General features: G+C 49.8%; 1 protein-coding gene across 9 annotated transcripts in view; it reads left to right on the top strand.

Moving 5' to 3' along the window:
* The first annotated feature begins 159 nt into the window (after nt 1-159).
* Nucleotides 160-21,478, top strand: part of Atp6v0a1 (ATPase H+ transporting V0 subunit a1) — a 42,248-nt gene continuing 20,929 nt past the window's right edge. For 4 of the 9 annotated variants that reach the window (XM_033763055.1, XM_033763057.1, XM_010635508.3 and 1 more), the window contains exons 1-6: nt 1,011-1,196; nt 12,562-12,640; nt 14,297-14,394; nt 15,064-15,192; nt 19,622-19,725; nt 19,921-20,047. In XM_033763055.1, the coding sequence (XP_033618946.1) occupies nt 1,080-1,196; nt 12,562-12,640; nt 14,297-14,394; nt 15,064-15,192; nt 19,622-19,725; nt 19,921-20,047 (654 nt within the window). In that variant the 5' untranslated portion in view covers nt 1,011-1,079. The other 5 variants (XM_033763058.1, XM_010635511.3, XM_010635512.3 and 2 more) reach the window with 3 other exon arrangements.

A 21,478-nucleotide genomic window follows, 5' to 3' on the forward strand; every position in this document is an offset into this window, starting at 1 on the left:
GCTCAGGTTGTCACGACCTGCAGGCCGGCCCGCGGCGGTTCTGGAGAAACCCGGGCTTGCTAACGCCCTGAGTGCCAGGGGCAGAAAGGCTTTGCCGTTCAGATTGCTCGAAAGGCCTCCAGCCTACCCCGGCCGCACCTTCCTCTGGTGACAGCTCCCATTCGTACGGAGAGGGGTGGCGCGGGACGCTGAAAACCCTCTCCGTTTGCCTGCGGCTTGATAGGCGCAGGTTAGACCCCAGCTTTGCGTGATCTGACTGAGAATAAATAATTGCTGTTTCAGGACCACTGATAGCGCCAACTGTTTTCCTACCCGGTAACCGCGTTTTACTTAAATGAAACCGCTGTGCTCCTGCTTTTGAGGACCTGCGGAGGGGAAAGGGCTGTTTCCCTGGCTGTTAAAACCGCTTCGTCATTACCAGGGTGCTCTTGTCATGCTTGATTTGAAGCCGAGCTTCCATGCAAGCTGGCTCTTTTTTGCTAGATAATGATTATTTGTGTGGCTTCCTCCTAGGGGAAATGGTGTCTTCTGAGAGGGCTGAAATTCCGGTGAAACCCTCTAATGCAGCCGTAGCTTTAGGGAAGGAAGTGCTGTTGGGAATAGGCAAGGGCTAACCAGTCAGGACGCTGACATCTTTTGTAAGAAGGTAATCAGGATCTGTTTTCCCTGTGAAGGAAAATGAAGACTGGGCCCTGAATATCACTGCCTCCTAATAGTGTGCAGGGTATTTAAAGAGATATACGGGGTTCCCAATTCTGTCTTTCTTGAATTTGGATACGTTCTTGGATATTAAGTTGCCCAAAATACTGCCATCTGTCCTCACGTTGGCTGCGAAGGAAGTGACTTCGTCTGACCCTTGCATTGCGGGACCCAGTGAGTGCGTTTGCAGTTTCTCCTTTCCATCTCTGAGCACCTGTTACGGATGCCTCAGCACGGACTGGGTGAAGCGAGGTGAAGTAAGATGCACAGCAAAAGCGCCTGGCATCAATGTCTACTTTCAGCCCTCAGCTAACTGCCCCCGCTGTTCTTGCTGCAGATCGCAGTGAGATCGGGACATCAGCCGACCGCCCGCTGCCGCCATGGGTGAGCTCTTCCGGAGCGAGGAGATGACGCTGGCCCAGCTGTTTCTACAGTCCGAAGCTGCTTACTGCTGTGTCAGTGAACTAGGAGAACTCGGAAAGGTTCAGTTTCGTGACGTAAGTAGTCGTGGCTTCTCCCTGGTGCCCAGGGTCCTCAGCATTGCTTTCCACGGCCAGTGGCTTTGCCGTGAGTGTTTTGGTTTTCACATGCAAACAGAGCAGCGTGGCCGTGACCCCACTTCCGCCTGCCTGGAGCTGAGAATGCTCCGCACCAGTCCTCCGGGCTTTGCTCACTGCCCCTTTGAAAACCACGGAGATGCCCTGAGGGCAGTCGCTTGGGACACCAGGGGAGGAGGGTCACACACCACCTCCCCGGAGCCTTGGCTTGGCTCTTGGGTCCCTTCCTGCAGGAAGCACCGCATTTTAAATATGTGTGGAAGGCCTTTCGTACAGTGGGCTTTATTTTGTCTAAAATCTGAGGTATTCAACTACAGGCAGATATATCCATAAGCATGCACTGATAATCTGTTATTTTGGCTACTCGGAGAAGACTGCAGAAGAAAAGGGACGGGGCGGCAGGGCTGTGGTGCAGAGGTACAGTGCTGGCCTAGCGAGCGGGAGGCCCTGGGTTAGAGCTCCAGCGCTGCACAACAAAAACCAAGCAGACTGAGAGTAAAGACATGTGTGTGGGGCTTGTGATGTGGTCAGCAGGGCAAGGGTCCACACTGCTGAAAGGACCGAGCTCCTGCCGGGCCGCCGCAGAGCCCCACACCTGGGCACTCGCCCCTCACGATTTTACCTTTATTGGCCGATAAAGTCTCTTGCTGCAGCCTAAGCCCCACGAGGACAGGGCATTGTGGGGGTCAGTGCCCGCAGGCACGGTCCTCAGTCAGCAGTGGTCAAAACAATCCGATGAATGCAGGAGGAGGACCGAGAGGGCTGGGATTAGCGAGTGCTGCTCCCTGGACTTGGCAGGCTCCACGCAGTCGGGCCTGAGCTACTCTGCTCACATGAATTCCATTCTCTCCAGCTGCTTCACCCTGCGCCTCCCCAGGGTTCTCCTCCCGGGCTGGGTCCTGTCCCGCCCTCCTGATGGACTGACTCATCTGCTGCTGGCTGTTGGTGTCCCCAAGACTTCCCTGCTCTGTTCCCTGGGGACCTCCCTTCACTTCCTGCTCTGCTGACCTGTCCTGTCTCAGTCTCTCACCTTTACTAAGTGAGTCCCATAAGCCCTACCTGGCCCTGCCTCTAGACTGTCCCTGTGTTTACAGCTCTCTGCCGTCGCCTCCCTGCCCCACCCCACGGTTCTGGTTCTGGAGCTCAGAATAAGCACCTACACCCTGACACCCAGCCTTTCCACAAGGTGTTTTCATCTCTGACCTCTGTATTCTTCCAGCTTCTTTGGCTTGAAACCTAAGCCAGACTCATAATTTGTGGTTCTTTATTTAGTCATATGGAATCTGTCTGTATGTCTGTCTCTCTGTATCTCTCTCTCTCTCTCTTTTTTTTTTATTTTTGGTGGTATTGGGGAATTGAACCCAGGGAGCACTGTGCTACATCCTTGGCCCTTTTTATTTTTATTTTGAGACTGGGTCTTGTTTCCCAGGCTGACGTTGAATTTGAGATCCTCTTGCCTCAGCCTTCCCATTAGCTGGGATTATAGACCTTTGCTAAATCCCTGGCCTTTTTAACATCACTTGTCAGCCTTCTTTCCTTTTACTTATGCTGTGTTTCAGTCATACAAAAAAAGTAAAAAATACAAAATGTGTATCATGTAAAGGTACTAGATCCCAATCATGAATGTAACTGTATTATAGACCTAAAATATACCAATAAACTTAATGAAAAAAAAATATATAAAACAACACACTTTCGGGGCTGGGGATGTAGCTCAATGGTTCTGCCGTCTGCCTCACAAACTCAAGGTACTGAGTTCTATCCCTGGTAGCAAAAAAAAACAAACAAACCCCAAAACACACATTTTTGCTTCTACTGTCTGCTTAGGAGATAGAGCTTCCTGATACAGTTGAAACCAGCCTGGTATGGTGGCACATGCCTGAGATGCCAGCACTTGGGAGGCTGAGGCAGGAGGACTGTGAGTTTGAGTCCCACCTGGGCAACTTAGAGTCTCTGTCTCAGAGAGTTTGGGGATGTAGCTCAGTGTGAAAACCCTGGGTTCAGTCCCCTGTACCACACGCACCACAAAAAAGAAAACTCTGCCAGTGTGGTTAGTCTTCTCCCTCCTTTCCCAGCAGGGAGCCGGAGTCACTTGCTTTCGTTGTCCCCTGTGTCTCTTTCTTGCTTTCCCCCTATGTCACTGAGTGACGATCCACAGTCTAGTGTTATGTGCTTTGGAACCGTGCACCTGGTGCTGAACTGCCCTGCGAGGCCAGGCTCTGCCCAACTGCACATCTGGCCTGGCACACGCTGTTCAGCCCACAGCCATCCTGAATTCCAGTCATGTTGGTATGGGCACACATGCAGTTTATCAGCTCTTCCTGCGCCCGAGCATTTTTTTTTTTTTAGTACCAGGGATCAAACTCAGGACATTGGGCTTGCAAGGCAGGCGGTGCCACTACTGAGCTAAATCCCTGGCCCATCATTTTTGTTTTTTGAGCCAGGGTCTCCTTAAGTATCCCACACTGGCCTTAGACTCACTATGTAGCCCGTGCTGGCCTTGAATTCACTGTGATCCTCCTGCCTCAGCCTCCTGAGTGCTGGGATCACAGGAGTGCACCCTTTCTTGTCCGAGTGGGAGGCAGCTCGTTCTCTGCCTGCAGACTATTGGGAGCCACAGGGCTGAGCCTCTGGAAAGCTCCCCCAGGAGGCAGGGAGGAGCCGGGAGTTTCACCTCTGTGACCTCCCAGAGCCGCTGCCATGCAGTGTCGCTGGGAGGGCAGTGCCAGAGTGGTATCTGTGCCTTTGTCTCACGCGGCCCCTGGCGTGTGGTGAGTTGCTTCCTGCTGATGTCCTTTTGGATTGTGGACACTGCTGTGCTGAATGGCAGGGAGCAGCGTCCCTTGGGCCTGTGGTTACCCCTGGTGTCCCTGTCGTGTTGCTGAGCTGCCTGTGGCCTGTGGGATCTGGAGAGGCTGTTCGTGTGCTTTGGACCACACGGAGCACCGTCCTGCCTGCAGGTGCGTGGTTTGCATCATGGTTTATTGTCTGCTGCTCACGTTTTGTTTTTATTTTGTTTTGCCTATTAGTATTTTCCCCCTAAATATTTTATTTTGAAAAATTTCAAGGGCCAGGGATTTAGCTCAGCGGTTCAGTGGCCTCCCTTGCAAGGGCAAGGACCCGAGTTCAATCCCTGGTACCAAAAAAGAAAAAGAAAAGAAAAATTTCAAGCCCCAGAACCCTTTCGTAGATTCACAAGTTATTAACCTTTTGCCACATTTTCTTTTATTTCATTTATTTTTATGGTGCTGGGGATTGAATCCAGGGCTTTGCGAATGCCGGGAAGCACTCTACCACTGAGCTGTGTTCTCAGCCCCTCATTTCATGTCCACATTTATATGTATGTGTATAATTTAGCTATGTATTGTGGTACTGGAGATGGAAGTATGTCCCCAGCCTTTTTACCAATTTTACTTTTTTGAGATGGCGTCTCACTGAGTTGCCTAGACTGGGTCAGACTTGCGATCCTTCTGCCCAGCCTCCCAGTGTTCTGGGATTCCAGGCTCATTTTATATATTTTCACTGTACTACTAGAGGGTAGTACATTGTGACAGTTTTGTTCCTAAATATTCACACTTGAGGGTGAATGGACATTTGTCCTTCTAGCTACAATCCAATAATCATATTAAAGAATTTTAGCATCGGTTATATAACATATGGTCACTATTCGAATTTCCCCAGTTGAGCCACATAATGAGGTCTGAGGCGCTGGTCTTTGTTTTCCTTTCATATGTGTCAGAGGGAGGAGGGAGGAGTGGAATTGTGAATAAAGAGCTACGGAGCGGAGGAGCCGTGTTGGGGGGCCAGGGAGGAGCCAGTCTGCTTTTTTTGTTCTGTGGGAGCTGGCTTGGTGCTTGCGCATTTAATACTGATGTTTCTGGGAGTCCAGCCCCCTGCTTTTGCAGAGGTCCCTGGTCTGGTGTTGGTTGTTTCTTGATGATTTGTTCTGTGTGTTGTGTTAGCAGACGGCTGGTGTCTTGGCTCTGTTGCTAATGGAGACTCATTTGGGCACTTGATGAAGGAACTGTGTGGCTTGTCTTTTCTCTTTGTGATTAATAAGTAATGTAGGTGATTCTGACAGGCTGCAAATGCTGTTTTACCCTGTAGCTTTCCTATTTCTTTAATTTTTTTTGGTACCAGAGATTGAACTTGGGACCTTTTGCTTCTAAGGCAGACAGCAGAACCACTGAGCTAAATCCTTGGCTCAGCTCTTGTATTTCTTGACTGAACCTGTCTCAGTGACTGCAGTGGTTCTTACAAAATTGTTTTCTGATTTTGTTAATTCTTCTGCATTTATGAGTTATCGTTCTGGTCTAATAAAGAGCTTTTTCTTCTTCCATCCTATTTTTTTTTCCCTGTGAGTGCTGTGAATTCATTGTTGTTGTTTATTAAACATATTATGATCCTTTACTGTCACTTCTTTTGGATGCTCAGGTTGTCCCAAATGTGGCCTGTGAGCATAAGTAAGTTTCAAGGGTTTTGTTTGTTTTTGTACTGGGGATTTAACTCAGGACCTTGGGCTTGTGAGGCAGGCAGCAGCACCACTGAGCTACATCCTCGGCCCCTTGTTTGTTTGTTTGTTTGTTTTTAAGACAAGTTGTAGTGGAGGCCACCTTGTACTCTCATCCCCCTGCCTCAGCCTCCTGGCCAAGTTTTAATGTAGCAGCACATGTCCATGTTTTTCCTTTATGGTTTGTGCTTTTTGTATCTTTTGTTTGTTTTGGTTTAATTAGTTAATTAATTTCTTCGTTTTTTGAAACAGTCTCACTGTGTAGGCCAGGATGACCTCGAACTCGCACTAATCCTCCCGTTTCAGCCTCCTGAGTTCTGGGATGACAGGTGTGCACCACCATGCCTGGTTCATGGCTTGCTTTTTATTTATTTTTATTTTTGGTACCAGGGATCAAACTCGGGTCCTTGTGCTTGCGAGGCAGGCAGTGGAACCACTGAGCTAAATCCCTGGCCCCCATGGCTTGCTTTTTAAATCCTAGTTAAGAAACAGGCTAGGGATGTAGCTCAGCAATGCCATGCCTGCCTGGCAAGCACAAGGTCTTGAGTTTGATTGCTGGTACTAGAGAAAAAAAAAAGAAATCTTCCTAATCTTAATATGAGTACATTTGTATATATTTTCTTGAAAAATTTAGAAAGGTATTTATTTAGATTTTGATCCACTTGGGCTTCCTAAAGGACCAGTTTATTTCTTTTTCCATGTGAATAAACTCAGAACAGCTTTTTGAATTATGTGTTCGTATTTTGTGATTTATGATCTCGACTCTTAAGTACCAAGTTGTCCTATATGTTTTGGCTCTGTTTCTGTGTTTTCCTCTGGACCATGGGCTTCTTTATCTCTGTGCTTTCAGAATAATAATTTGATTGTCATATTTATTTTTTAATTATCATAATTTAATGTTAAGGTTTTATAGGGGAGAGGGTCTCCCATCTTGTGTATCAGGATTGTTTTTTTTTTTAGTACTGGGGATTGAACTCAAGTCCTTGCGCTTGCAAGGCAGGCCACCGAACCACTGAGCTAAATCCCCGGCCCTACCAGGATTGTTTTGACTATTCTGGTCTCTATGTTCTTCCACTTAAATGTAGAATTTAGAATCAGTTTGCTGAATTCTATGAAATAGTGGTAGATTTATTTCCCCCAAAATCTCTCACACATTTTTATTTAAGCTTATGGTGAGTCACTTTCTATTTTTGCCGTCATAATTGACATCATTTTGAAATTTAACTTTTATGGTTGTGGTTGATATAAAAAAATACAGTTGATTTTTGTATATTACTGTTATGTCCAGCAACCTCAGTGGATTTTTCTTTTCTTTTTTGTTCATGGGATCTCATTGTACTGCCCAGGCTGACCTCAAAATCCTGGACCCGAGGGCTCCTTCTGTCCCAACCTCCTGAGTTGGGGGCGATAGACAGGCAGCACTGCCCGAATTTAAATTGTCTATTTTGTAAATTTCTATTAGTTTCTTGTAGAAGTCTTTTATTTTTGCATACATTCAGTTTATTATCTACAACTCTTTTCCTTTCAAATCTTTATCTTTTTCTGTTTCAGCAGATGCTTACCTTCACTGTCATGTTGAAGAGTAATTGTCAATTGAGATTGTATTTATGGCTGAATAAGCAGCAAACCCCAGTGTTAGGGTTTACTTTTCTGAAGGAACATGAGAAAACTATAGGCCATTCTTTTGAATGAACATAGGTGTAAAAATCCTCAACAAGATACTGGCAAACAGAATGCAGCAAATCATTAAAAAGAGTATACAGTAAATAAATAAAAAGACCATACATCTCGACCAAATAGACTTTACCCTTGGGATACAGGTATGGTTCAATGCACAAATCAGCAAATGCAATTCATCACATGAACAGAATCAAAGACAAAAATCACATGATCATCTTAATAGATGCAGAAAAAGCCTTTAACACAACCCAACATCTGAACATGATAAAAACCCTGAAGAAAATAAGTATAGAAGAACCTTATCCCAATCTGATAAAAGCTGCTTATGATAAAACATCAACCAACATTACATTAAGTGCTGAAAAACAAAGCTTTCCCTCTAAAATCAGGAACAAGACAAGGATGCCCAGTGTCACCACACTTGGTCCATATAGTACTCAAAACTTAGCCGGAGCAATTGGGCAAGAGAAAGAAAGGGGATGTGTACAGAAAAAGAAGGTATCAAATTATTGGTAATTATAGATGACAGGTTCTTTACATAAAGACCCAAAAAATTCCACCAAAAGACTTCTAGAATTACTAACCAATTTCAGTAATGTAGAAGGATTAGAAATCAACAAACAAAAAAATCAATAGCATTTTTATACACCAATAATGAATTCACTGAGAAAGAAATTAGGAAAATAATTCCATTCACAATAGCTTCAAGAAAAATTACCTAACGCTGGGGATTTAACTCAGTGGTACCATGTCTACCTTGCAAATGCAAGGTCCTGAGTTCGATCCTTGGTACAAAAAAAAAAAAAAACCACACACACACACAAAACCTAGGAATTAACCTAACAAAGGAAGTGAAAGACCTCTATAATGAAGATTCTAGTACTCTATAAAAGGAGATCAAAGAGAACACTAGAAAATGGAAAGAAAAAAAAGAGAAAAATAAAAAACAAACAAAATGGAAAGAAGCAGGTTGTGATTTCATATGCCTGTAACGGCAGCACTTGGGAGGCTGAGGCAGAAGGATCACGATGTCAAGGCCATCCTGAGTTGCATACTGAGTTCAAGCCCAGCCCTGAACTACACAGTGAGACCCTGTGAAAAAAAAAAAAAAAAAAATGGAAAGATATTCCCTGTTCCTGGACAGGCAGAACCGATACTGTCAAAAAGGTCATGTTACCAGACCTCATACGTAGATTTAATACAACAATCCCAGACCACCAAGAGCTTTTCCCACAGAACCAGAAAAAAGCACCATGAAATTCCTATGAAACCAGAAGAGACTCTTAATAGCAAAGCAATCCCGGACAGGAAGAGCAAAGCAGGAGCCACACAGTGCCAGATTTGAAGTTGTATCACAAAGCTACAGTGATAAAAATAGCATGGTACTGGCAAAAAAACAGACACGCAGATCAGTGGAACAGGACAGAGCCGTGATATGGAAGCCTTCTACGGCACATGTGCTGCAGGTTTGCCACCACTGGGATAGAGCATGCAGAACAACTCCAGGCACTCTCTGCCATCTGACCTTTCCGCCATCTGTCCAAAAATATATGCTGAAGGAAAGTGAGCCTCTCTATTAACAAATGGTGCCAGGGAAGCTGGCCATCCACATGCAGAAGATTGAACCCATGTTTCACCAAGTGTACACTGAAATCAGAATGGATCAAAGATCTAAATATTAAGACAGGAACACTGAATCTGCTGGAAGATAAAACAGAAGATACAGGCATAGGCAAGGAGTTTCTGAACAGAACACCAATTGCATAAGAATACTGTCAAGAATCAACAAAGGGAGCTGGTCGTGGTGGCACACTTGGGAGGCTGAGGCAGGAGGATCGTGGTGAATTTGAGACCAGCCTGGGCGACATAGTTCCAGGTCAGTCTCATCTACACAGTGAGACCCTGTCTCAAAAAAACAAGAAAACAACAACAAAGAGGATTGTATCAAATTAAAAAGCTGCACAGCCAAAGAAGCAACAGAGTGAAGAAACAGCCTGTAAAATGAGAAAAAATTTTGCTAACTACTCCTTAGAGGACTAATATCTAGAATATACAAAGAAGTAAAAAAAAAATCAGACCCCCCCCAAATAAAAGATCCAGTCAAAAAATGGGGAACTGGTAGCCAGACTCGGCAGCATATGCCTGTAAATCCCAGAACTTGGGAGGCTTAGGCAGGAGGATCACTGTGAGTTTGATGCTAGCCTGGAAAAACACAGTGAGAGCCTTTCACAAAACAAAATGGACAGCTGGGCGGGGGATTAGCTCAGTGGTTCTGCTGCCTGCCTTGCAAGCACAAGGGCCCAAGTTTGATCTCTGGTACCAAAAAAAAAAGTCCCCTCTAAGACTTCATGAGGCTTTAGGGGAACATCTAGACACAAAATGGGCAACTGAAGTGAATAGATACTCTTAGAAATAAAAATGGCAAATAATTACATGAAAAAAAAGTTCCACATCACTGGCCATTACAGAAGTACAAATTAAAATAACACCAAGATTCCATCTCCCTCCAGAAAGAATGGCTGTCAGGAAGAAATCGTAATAAATGCTGGTGAGGCTGCAGGGTAGGTGGGGACGTAAGCCGGTGCAGCTGCTGTGGAAACGGAGCTCGGAGATCCCTCGATCACCGAAGGAGAAGCAGGTGTTCCCCTTCTAGGTCCGCCCCACGCCACCTGGTGCTCTCCAGCCCAGCGGGTCTGGGTTTCCCAGCCGAGTGTGTCCAGGGTCCCCCCTCATGGGGGAGCCCGTCTGTCTCCTCACCCAGGGCCACTCTCTGTCAACAAGCTTGGGACGAAGTTCCGACATCTTCCTCCTCTGTGCCCCTGCCGGGGCCGGGCTTCGTTCTCAGCTCCAAATCCTCTTCCCCCCCACACTCTGTCCCACTCCGCCTCACGCCCCCCTCCCTGCCTTTACCCTGATTCCCAGGACCTTTCCACCTTCGCCTGGGCAGACTGTGCCGCTCCGCCCTCAGTCTCTGCCGGCCTGCCAGGCTCCCAGCTGCGCTGTCCATCCGCAGCCCCTCCCGAGGCTGTCACCAGACACCTGTCTCCTGTGACCCCCACCTGGGCCACTGCCCGTCTCCGCCTGCCAGCTTTTCCACCTCTGGGTTCCCAACTCCCTTCATGAGCCTCGAAACCCCTCGGTCCACCAAGGACAGGTGGCACTCGTGCCTCGTCCCCCCCAGGCCGCCCTGCTGTCCCTTCGCCTTGTCTGGCTCTGGTGGTGCTGCAGCCGACACGGAGGCAATTTGCTTTTGACGCTGATCTCTGCTCCCCCGGCTGTTTTATGCCTGGAAAGGAGCTGGCTGCATCATACGGTCGCTCAGCCCCTAGGGTTCGTGCCTGGGTTTCTGTCCCGGCCGCTCCAGGGAGGGAAGCAGGGCCTGGGGCATGTGGGCAAGCAGGCACCCCCACCTGTGTCCCCACCAGCGGAGTCCAGCGTCGCCGCACTGCGCTCAGCCTGGGCTGTGACACAGCTGTTATGCAGGTGTGAGGCGGCTGTGCCTTCCTTTCGCTTCCGGGGCCTCATCACCTGCCGGGCCTCTGCGTTGTGCCCCTTGTGATTCGTCACTGTACTTGGCGCAGGCTGCTCCGCCGGTGAGTAGGGCTCCTGGGGTGCGGCTGTCTTCGCAGCAGCCTTTCCGTTGCTGCAAGGAGACACCACGTTGGGCGCTCGCTCACATGGGGGCAGATGCAGGTTCAACTCTGCACCACACTGCCAGCGGTTTCTGAATCTTCTGTGTACTTTTTTCTTTGGTGTTACGGATTGAGTTTACTTTTTTTTTGCAGTACGGAGGATTGAACGCAGAACCTTGCACGTGAGGCAGGCATGGTGCCACTGAGCTAAATCCCCAGCTGGTTTTACTTACTTTAAAAAGAAAATTGTTTTTTCAGAGTTCTTAGGAAGCCGATTTTTTTTTTTTTTTTGGTGGGAAGCTGATTTTAATGACTAGCAAGTATTACCACAGTGTAGCAAAACAGGTTTCGCATTAGCTGTTTGACAACATGATTTCACTTCTTTTTAGCACCATTTATCATGGATTGTGGTGCCTGCTTTGCATCTGTCTTTCCGTGGAGCTGAAGACTGAGGTGTGGCTTGTTGTTAGTGGTTCTCTTAATCACTAATCTTGCTTTTAGTTTGTTTGTTTGTTTCATTTTTTTGACACAGGGTCTCACTATGTAGTTGAGACTGATCTGGAACTCACTATGTAGCCCAGGCTGGTCTCGAACTCCCAGCGATCCTCCTGCCTCAGCCTGCCGAGTAATCTTGCTTTTTTTACCTTAGACTCCATCTGCCTAATATTAATATATTGAGTTTTCGAAGAGAGAACCATCGAACACAGGAATGCCTGCGTGCATATGTGTGTGTGTGTGTGTGTGCGCGCGCGCTGTTATTTATTTATTTATTTTGTAATTTATTTATTTATTTATTTATTTTGTAATGCAGGTCATTGGTGTAGGCGGCACGGGTAGTTATGAATATCACGTGTGTATACACGTGTGCACTTCAGCCACACGTGACCAAGGGGCCAGCGTGTGATAAACTGTGCAGCACAGTACAGTGTGTGTGTGTGTGTGACACGTGCGCACATCCTGTGGGCGTGAGCTCACAGGCTGAGTCTGCCCTTGAAGCTAGGACACTCTAGTCGCTCCTGTCATTCCTAGCCGTCCTTCCCTCGCCTGACTGTCCAGTGTGTCACCTGCTGTCCACCGGTTATGTTCCCCTCTTTCTTGCTATCAGAGTGAAAGCTTCCTCGTGAGCAGAAGCTCGTTTGATTTGTTTGTGTACCCAGATTGCCTGTCCCCTTGCTCTGAAAGTTGTGTGTGGTGTGCGAGTGAGCAGCAGCAGATGCGAGGGGTGTCCGCCTTCTGTCGCCTGGGCTTGGCAGACGGAGCCACCGCGGCTGTGCCAGGCTCTAGGAGGTGCAGGTTTGCCGCCCCCAGGTGCCACACCCCAACAGCAGGCCTGGTTTGGGGGGTTGCAGAGCTGTTTCTGGGGACCGGTGGACGGTTTTGATCGCTGACACACAGGAAGGCTTCCACCTTGCGGGATGTGTTGCTTGGGAAATAGGAAGTAGATGCAGAATTTGAAGGTTTGTACTGTGTTCTGATTTTTCAGCTAAATCCAGACGTGAATGTTTTCCAGCGGAAGTTTGTGAATGAAGTCCGAAGATGTGAAGAAATGGATCGGAAGCTTCGTACGTGCATTTTGGTCTTGTGCGATGTTCCTCCCGTGGGGCCCGGGTTGTCTCAGAGGGGAGAGAGAGTGTTCTCAGTGCAAGAGGAAGATACTGCAGGCGAAGCGGGGGCAGCTCTGCACTCGTGAAGTTAAGGATGGGTTTGTGGCCACAAGTAGATCTGTGGCATCTGGACGAGGTGGTGCTTTGTGGGAACCTTGCTAAACAACAGGCTGTGAGCTGACAGCACTGTGGATGTTTTCCGCCGGCGCTGTGGTCGTAGAGCTGCGTTACAGAGTTCTGAGGAATCACACTCAAAGCCACATCAATTGTAGATGTCAGCAGCCACTTTTTTTTTTTTCAGTACTGGGGATGGAACCAAGGGGTGATTTACCACTGAGCTACACCCCAGCCCTTTTTTATTTTTATTTAGAGACAGGTTTTTTGTTTTTTTGTTTTTGTTTTTTGGTACTGGGTATTGGACTCGGGTCCTTGTGCTTGCAAGGCAGGTAGCAGAACCACTGAGCTAAATCCCCAGCCCTTTGTTAGAGACAGGTTCTTGCTAAGTTGCCCAGGCAGGACTCAAACTTGTGATCCTCCTGCCTCAGCTTCCTGAGTGCTAGGGTTACAGGCGTGCGCCCCCCCCTGCCTGGCTACAGCCATCTTTCCATTTGAGCTGTGATTAGGCAGTCCTGTTAAGGCACAAATGAATGAATGGTTTTTTTGTGCCCCATAACATTCCTTCAGATGGGTGCTACTTATTTAATAATTAAGCGTGTTTTAGTGACTTACCCAGAAGTGTAAGTGGCTGTGATGGAGGCCTCCTTTTAGTGGTGCTGGCTGGCTCCAGCCCCATGGTCTTGCTCTCTATCGAGCCAGCTTCCGTTTAGCTAACTGGTAGAACTGGGTCCCACTCTTAAAAGAAATGTCAGCACTTGTCACCGAAATACTTTTCTGGTGATTTGAGTCCTTATGCCATATTCTTTTGTTTTTTTGTTTTGTTTGGTACAAGGGATTGAACTCAGAACCTTGTGCTTGCTTGGCAGGTGGTGGCAGCACTGAGCCAAATCCCCAGCCCCCTTATGCCATATTCTGCTTCATGTTTCTTACTTTTTATACTTTAAACTGGCCCAAGGGGGCCTGGCCTGGCACACAGGAGGCTTTGGGTTCCATCTGCTGCACAGAAACCCCACCTGGCTGCATGCAGGTGGACAGACGCCTGGGGATCTGGAGCTGTCTCCCTAGTGCTGTGTGCACTGGCCAGCTTCCGGCCAGAGAGGGAGAGAAGCCGTGGTGGGCGGGTCTTCCTCCTCAGGCTTACTGGAGAGTGGGGGACACCATGAGGGTGTGGAGGAAAGGCTGCTGCTCTTCTAGGAAAGTTCTTTCATTCTTAGGATGGAGCTTTTCCTTTTACATTGCAGTACTAGAGACTGGACCCGGGCCCTTCGCTGAGCTATGTCCCCTTCCCTCTTGCTGACTTGCCCAGCCTGAGCTTGGACTTGGAATCCTGCTGGCTCAGCCTCCTTGAGTGCAGGCATTACAGGCCCCTGCCCCCAGCTCTGCTTGAATGAAACTTTAGAGCCGGGTTTTGGGTCTTTTTTTTTTTTATCCCCCTCAAATAATCGTGATTTTAGGCATGTACAGCTATCTGTGAATGTTTTGCTTCTGTTGTTTCAGGATTTGTTGAGAAAGAGATAAGAAAAGCCAACATCCCAATTATGGACACCGGTGAAAACCCAGAGGTGCCCTTCCCCCGGGACATGATCGACTTGGAGGTAAACAAGTCTGGAAAGCCACATGGTTTCTTCCTACCGAAGCGCAGAAGTCACCTTCTTGGGTGGGCAGGGAGTGGAGCCAGCCTTGCTGACCTGCTGAGCGCTGTCTCTGGGTGCAGGTCTCTTGAGGGTGGGTTGGAGTGTGTTCCCTGCAGTGTCCTGCCTGCTGGGTACGGGAGCCCTTCCTGGACCCATGGGATGTATCCAGTAGCCTGTTAACCTCAAAGAGTAAAGGAATGGTCGCAGGCGTTTGTTTTGTTTTTTTGGTAGTACTTCAGATTGAACCTATGGCATTTGCCCAGAGCCACAAACCCAGCTCTTTATATTTTCAGACAGGGTCTTGCCAAGTCACTAAGTTGCCCAGACTGGGCTTGAACTTGCAGTCCTCCTGCGTCTGCCTCCCAGAGTGCTGGAATTATAAACGTGTACCACTGGGCTTTGGTAATATGTTATACATCTGCAATCCCTGGTGACTTTCCAGAGACTACTGTATAATCTGTAGACAATGGAAGACTAGTACTAAGCCGAGAAGTTGCATAAAGAAAATTGCTTGGGTAAAGTCAGCAGTTGCTGGGTGGCTGTAGTGACTCTGACCCTTCCATGTGCCCATTCCTGGGTGGCGTCCTTCTGAGTGAGCATCCTCAGCCCAAGTTTCCGTATTTCCTCTAGGCCAATTTTGAGAAGATTGAAAACGAGCTGAAGGAAATCAACACAAACCAGGAGGCCCTGAAGAGAAACTTCCTGGAACTGACTGAACTCAAATTCATTCTTCGCAAAACGCAGCAATTTTTTGACGAGGTCAGCCTATTGTTTCTTTTAGCATTCGAGCAGCTGATACTGCACCTGCATAAGTGGGCCATATTTTTATTCCAGTAATTATTTTAATTTGCTAGTTTGGAAGCAATACCATGTTTGCACTCTGTTTTAGTTGGGGAAAAAAATGTCAGATTATGTTCCATTTCTCATGCAGTACACAGTCAGCCATGGTTTTCTATATTTTCACATTTCCTGCAATTTTTCATCTCAACACGGGGAAAGGAACCCTAAGGTCATTGTATAAACATAGTTGAAATTTTACATTTATGTAAAAATATAAGGTAAGTATATGTTTAACGTTAACGCTGAAGAAACAAACACCGGGTTATACACAAAATTGTAACAAAGATTTAATCTGCAATCCTTTTTGCATCAGATTTTGATTTTGATTTTGTTCTCTGAGTCGGGTTGAGGAGGGAGGTGGGGTGGGGCCCCTCAGAGAGGCCCCTGTCCTGGTTAAACCGAGGGAGCCTCACCTTTCAGCCGAGATGTGTCCCCACCAAGGCCTGGACACTTGGCAGCCCTGTTTTCACAGGGTCTTTGCCCCCAGACTGGTGGCGCTGGTGCTCACAAGGCAGCTCTAGGGCCGGGGATACAGCTCAGTGGTTCTGCCCCCTGCCCTCAAGCACAGGGTCCCGAGTTGAATCCCTGGTACCAAAAAAACAAAAACAAAAGGCAGCTCTAGGCCGTCACTGTTTCATGTGCCTCTTGTAAAGATTTTTATTTTATTTGCTCAACAACAAAAACACACTCAAGGCCAAGTGTTAGAAATGCACAGAGATAGTTGGGCCTCTGATGTTCTCAGATTTGCTTTAATTTTCTGCCCTTGAGAAGAGACCAGGTCTCTAGTGCTCCGGCCAGAGCAGGAATTTCTAACCCGCAGATGGGGCTTCACCTGGGATGGAGGCCTAACCGGTAATTAGGGCCCAGCCCAGGCCTCTGAGTCAGGCGCCCTGTGGTGGGGGGCAGCTATCTGCTTGCACAGGGTGCGGCTGTGGCCTGCTGAATTGAAAAATGCTGGTTCAGGACACCGAGCTGCCGGTGTCCCCGGTCCCTTGGCGTCAGGGACCTGCCCGGAGGAGCCAAGCCCGTGGAGCACCGTGCGGAGGACACCTGCTGCCCCACCAGAGTCACCAGGCAGTAGCTCAGGCCGTGGGAAGGGTCAATCGGCACAGTGGTGGGGATGTTGTTGGGCGCTGCACTGGGAGCTGGGCGCGGTGCTCTCTCCAGTCCATTTGTGCAGGCAGCACCTCGTGGTTCTCAGGGACACAGCGGAGCCCCAGGCTGCTCACCGCCCCACATGATGACTCCCAGAATAAGGGCCCCTCTTCCCGAGGCCCAGGCTGTGCAGCCCGGCCCCTGCGTCCGTCAGGATCGTCCTGGGCCCAGTGCCCCCGGTGCTCACGCGTGTGCTGCGCCTTTACCTTCCTTTGCGGTGCTGCCTGCCCTAGCCGCGTCCCTATGCCCAGCCGGTGCTGCATTTCTAAATGCACCCATGCCACTGGCCACAGCGCTGCTCACAGGCCTCGCACCCCAAGCTAGGAGCTCAGTGCTCCTCCCTTCAGTCTCCCTTGCTGCCTCCCAGGGGCCCTGTATTGTTCTAGTGTCCTTGTGATTCCCAAGTAGGTGCCCTGTTGTGGCCCTAGCAAGAAATTCTGAGTAAAGACCACGCGTGGGCCCCTGAAGGGAAATGCTTATTTAAACTACTCGTGCTTAGCAGGAAGGAGGCCTGAGGTTCAGTCCCCACACCAGAATAGATAAGAAAATGAGCTCCTGATTTTCTAGGATAAAGCCGTAAAAATAAGAGGAGACACAGATGACACATAACTTCCCAACCCCGCGTTAGGGGTGCAGGGATTTCTGAGCCTGCATAGTAAATTCCAGGTCTTGTGGCCAGGCTGGCCTCCTGCTGTCCAGTCTTGGGGGCTCTGGGAGATGAGGCCCAGGCAGGCTTTGATTTTCCTACTCGGTCCCAGCCTCTAAGCTGCACAGAAGTCCCTGGCAGTCTTGCCTGTCCTTGCCGCTGCCCAACAGCGTGACCTGAGCCCAGGCCTCACAGAGGGGCACACGTGTGTGCAAGTGCATGTGTAAACAGTGCAAGACGTGAGCACACTCGGGACCCTCAGTGTCGAAAACTTATATAAGAGTTTTTCATGAGAATTTCTTCATGCCTGAAATTGTAATGTTTGCAAACGGCCTTACACACTATCAGCTTTAAACTTCTGGTCTTTTTACACTTCGGTGAATGCAATCAATAACCTACAGCAACAAGCGAGCAGGAAATGGGTAAATGGGACACGACTCTGTCCCTAGGCCTGGGCTTGTGATCAGCAGGGGAAAAGCAAACGGGTACTGTGTATTCTTATGATCTAGCTGACTGCAGATTCAGCACGGCCTGTCTTATCTGGAGCATTTATGATGACTTGTTAATGATTGACCTTTTCTCAGTCTTCTTGCTTATGAAGAGCTGTAAGAGCCGGAGAGATTTCTCTGCACCTTTTCCATAAGCACCATGACATATGAGAGCATAAAGAAGACTGGAAAAGTAATGGTTAATGGCATGCAGACCCCGCCTTCCTTTCCTTCTGAGTTTCCATCCATCTGCTTTCTTTCTTTTCTTTCCCATCTGCCATGTCCCTCGTTCGGGTGCACACCATGTGCGGGTGGTGAGTGGTCCCCTCTCGGCGTGGGTGCAGGTGGGTGCTGGTGGGCCAGGCCGGGCGGGGGCTTGGAGCGGACGGGAGCGCTCTGTGCTTCCTTGCTCGGCTGGGTGGCTGAGGGCCAGGGCCACGTTGCGGGTGAGGGATCCAGGTCCTGGGGTTGGGTCCTGATGAGCCCATTGTCAGCTGCTGCCCTGAAGGCCTCAGCGGGCGGCTCTGGCAGTGTCTTCCCCAGGCACGTGGCACCCTTTTCCACCCTTCCTCTCTAGTCCTTGGGCTTCCTAAATGTGAATCAGTGCAGTTTGCAGCACGTAGTTAGGGTATTGCAGTACGTGCTTGATGTTAACCCTGCAGCTGCTAACCGAGAATCCCAGCTCCAGCCTTGGAGCTTCTGCTGTGAGCGCTGCTTCCTGTCCCTCCTGGGCCCTCAGGGCACCCGTGTCTGGCCAGCATTGAGTGATGTGGAGGTTGCGGGTGGGACAGGGTACTGTGGCCCCGCTCTGCTTATAGCCAGCTGTTGGGAAGAGAAGCCAGAAGAGCCCTGCTGTGCTCAGGGTGGCAGTTGTGACCGCTGTCACAGCGACGGCACGACCATCCTGTCGGTCTCCGAGCCTCTGATGCAACTTCTGTTTCCACTCTTCTGGACAGCCTGACCCTCGCTTCCGAAACAGCTGCTCTCCCCCCTCGGGCCCCAAGTCCTCTGGTCTCCCCAGCTTCTCCCCAGCTGAAGCACAGCTAGTCCCATGATTTCTAGTGAGGTCCTCTTGCAGCATTTTTTGATAATGTATGGCTGACAGGAATAGATTCAAATTCGAATTTGGAATGAAAATGATAGGGAAAAAGGTTTTCTGACTTGTTTGGTTTTGCATTTGAGAAGCCAGCTTTTTCACGGTCTTTGGGCAGATGAGTAGCTCGTGGACTGTAAAGTTGGGGAGCTGGCAGCAGAGCGGTGGACTAGGTGCGCTTTGGCAGGGGGCTTCTCTGGCGGCAGGAGAGCAGGCAGGATTGAGAGGCGTGTGCCCCTTCTGCTGCGGTGTGGAAATGGTCCCGGTGGAAACTGTTCCGACCCCGGTCAGGCCAGCCCTGCTGCGGACTGTTGATCCTCTGCTGCTTTTCCTGCTCTGCTGGTTCTGGAGCAGTGTTCTCGGGAGCCCTTCCCCTGGAAAGCCTGCAGACAGGTCGCAAACACCCCTAGATTCCTTTTGGAAAGTGGCCATTTGGGCATGCTTTCCCGGGCCTTTGCACAGCTGCTGTGCTCCTTCTGCCAAGGGAGGGGCTGCACCCGCGGCCTGAACTTCTGCGGCTGCGAAGACCTGGGTCCTAGAGTCCTGTCAGTCCTCCCGTCACCCATCGTGCAGTGCTGGAGCCGCGGGTCTCCTGGGAGACGCGGAGGTCGGGTTTGTAGCAGCTTCTGTCTGCTAACAGGAGAGCTCTCTGAGCACTCGGAAACGGGGAGAGCGGCTTCCACCCGAAGCAGCTGTTACACCTCCCATCACTCCCTGCGTGCCCCTTGTTTCTGAACCACGCCTTCACGTGCTTCGCTGGGCATTTACGCTTTCTTTCCCTCGTGTTTCCTGCCTTCGCGTCCTTCCCCGCTCTTCCTGTCTTCTCTCTGTGGGAATGTCTTGCCTTTCAGTGTTTTGCTTTCATTTTTTTTTTCCATCTCTCTTTTCCGAACCTATCTCCTGGTTCCTCGTTCCCTGCATGCCACTAACTATTTTCATTAGATATTAATTGATTTGTGAATTCAGGCTGAATTGCATCATCAGCAGATGGCGGATCCAGACCTGTTGGAAGAGTCCTCGTCGCTCCTGGAGCCCAGCGAGATGGGGAGAGGCGCCCCGCTGCGGCTGGGGTAAGCTGGCCAGGGCTTGCAGACTATGCTGTGGTCTGGGGCAGCACTGGGGGCGGCGAGGCTGGGCATCCGCCGTCTGCAGAGTGGTCCCCGTGCTGCCTGCACCTCCTGGCCAGGACTGTGCGATGCCTCGTGTGCAGAGGCCCCTTCTGCCCGGACTGCGGCCTGAGCACCGAGCCTGCTCCTCTCCTGCAGCTTCGTGGCTGGTGTGATTAACCGAGAGCGCATCCCTACCTTTGAACGTATGCTGTGGCGTGTGTGCCGAGGGAACGTGTTCCTGCGACAGGCTGCGATCGACAGCCCCCTGGAGGACCCCGTGACTGTAAGACAAGGACGCTGCATCCCCCAGACAGGGCTTTCAGAGCAACCCTAGCCCAGGACCCAGTGTGGTCCTCAGGGAGGACTGGAAGGCTGCCCTGCCCACGGCCTGGACAGATGTCCAGCTTCCCTAGGGTGTCGCGTTTGGGTTGGAAATAGGGTTTTCCAGTTATTTAACACTTTAGCTTTAGATTTCCTCTTACTAACTTGGAGCTGTCGGAAAATTTGCCTGTCATGAAAATTAACTTAGAGTAAGACATTAGTTTCCACATGTGATAATGGTCGTGTGAAAAAAGAGGAGTGACTGCTGGGCATGGGCACATGCCTGTAACCCTGGCACTCTGGAGGCTGAGGCAGGAGGATCGCCGTGAATTGGAGGCCAGCCTGGGCTACGTAGCAAGACCTTGTCTCAAAAGAAAGAGAGGAGTCACCTCCTAAACTGTGGATTTTATGAGCCGATGACACTCTGCTTGCTAAGATCTCGCTGCCACCTGGCCTGTTAGAGAATCAGAATTTAAGAATAGCCCTCTGCGAGACCCGAGGGCCCTCCGCGCGCACTCTGGAAAGCAGGAGTGACCTCACTTCCTGGTCCAGGAATTGCAGGCAGACCTTAGCATCATTAGAACCCAAAATTTGAGTTTTGTGACTTTCTTAAATTAATTTTCCTTGTCTGCCTAAGAAGAGAGATTGGGGTAAGGCAGTGTCGGTGCCCGGGGGATGGGGTGACCCTTACGCAGTACACAGCCTCACCGGTCTGTTGGGCAGTGGGAACGCTGTCTGTAGCCGCGCCCTGCACAGGGCTGTCCTGGGCCAGTGGGCAGCAGACCTGGGACAGGGCCAGTCTGCAGCAGTGCCGCCATGTGGGCCGGGGCCTCACGCCCCTCCCTCCGCATTCTTCAGCCTTCTAAAGGCGTCCGTCTCCTCCTCTGTTTGAATGTGAGCAGTGACAGCTGCCAGACAGCCTGGCCAGCATGCCGGTTTGCTCTGTCGGGTCCTTCTGGACTTTACTGGTGCTCCGGTGTGAGCCTGGCGTTTGGAGCCCGCTTCTCCCCCCATGGTCCGAGTTGGCAGATCCCGGTTCTCTGTCACAGTCTTCCCGGCACTCAGTGCCTGGTAGCTGCAGCCTTTCCTTGGCTTCCTAAGTCCACTGACAGACATAAAGAGGCCTTCCTCCTGCAGCTAATGGAAGATTTAAAGTTGAGCTGGAAGCCAGGCAGGGTGGTCACGCCAGTCATCCCAGTTCTCAGGAGGCTGAGGCGGCAGGAGCGCCGCGCGTTCAAAGCCAGCCTGGGTACATAGTGAGACCCTGTCTCAAAAAAGCCAATAAAATAAAATAAAGTTGAGCTGGAAAATAAGTCAGAGGAACATAACCTTAGCTCCTGGGCGGGTGTGAAAGCAGACTGTGTGCTAGAAACTGTAGGCTGCTGTCCTCGTC

The sequence above is a fragment of the Fukomys damarensis genome, unplaced genomic scaffold (genome assembly GCF_012274545.1).
Source record: "Fukomys damarensis isolate Sample0158 unplaced genomic scaffold, DMR_v1.0_HiC HiC_scaffold_13, whole genome shotgun sequence".
NCBI lineage: Eukaryota > Metazoa > Chordata > Mammalia > Rodentia > Bathyergidae > Fukomys > Fukomys damarensis.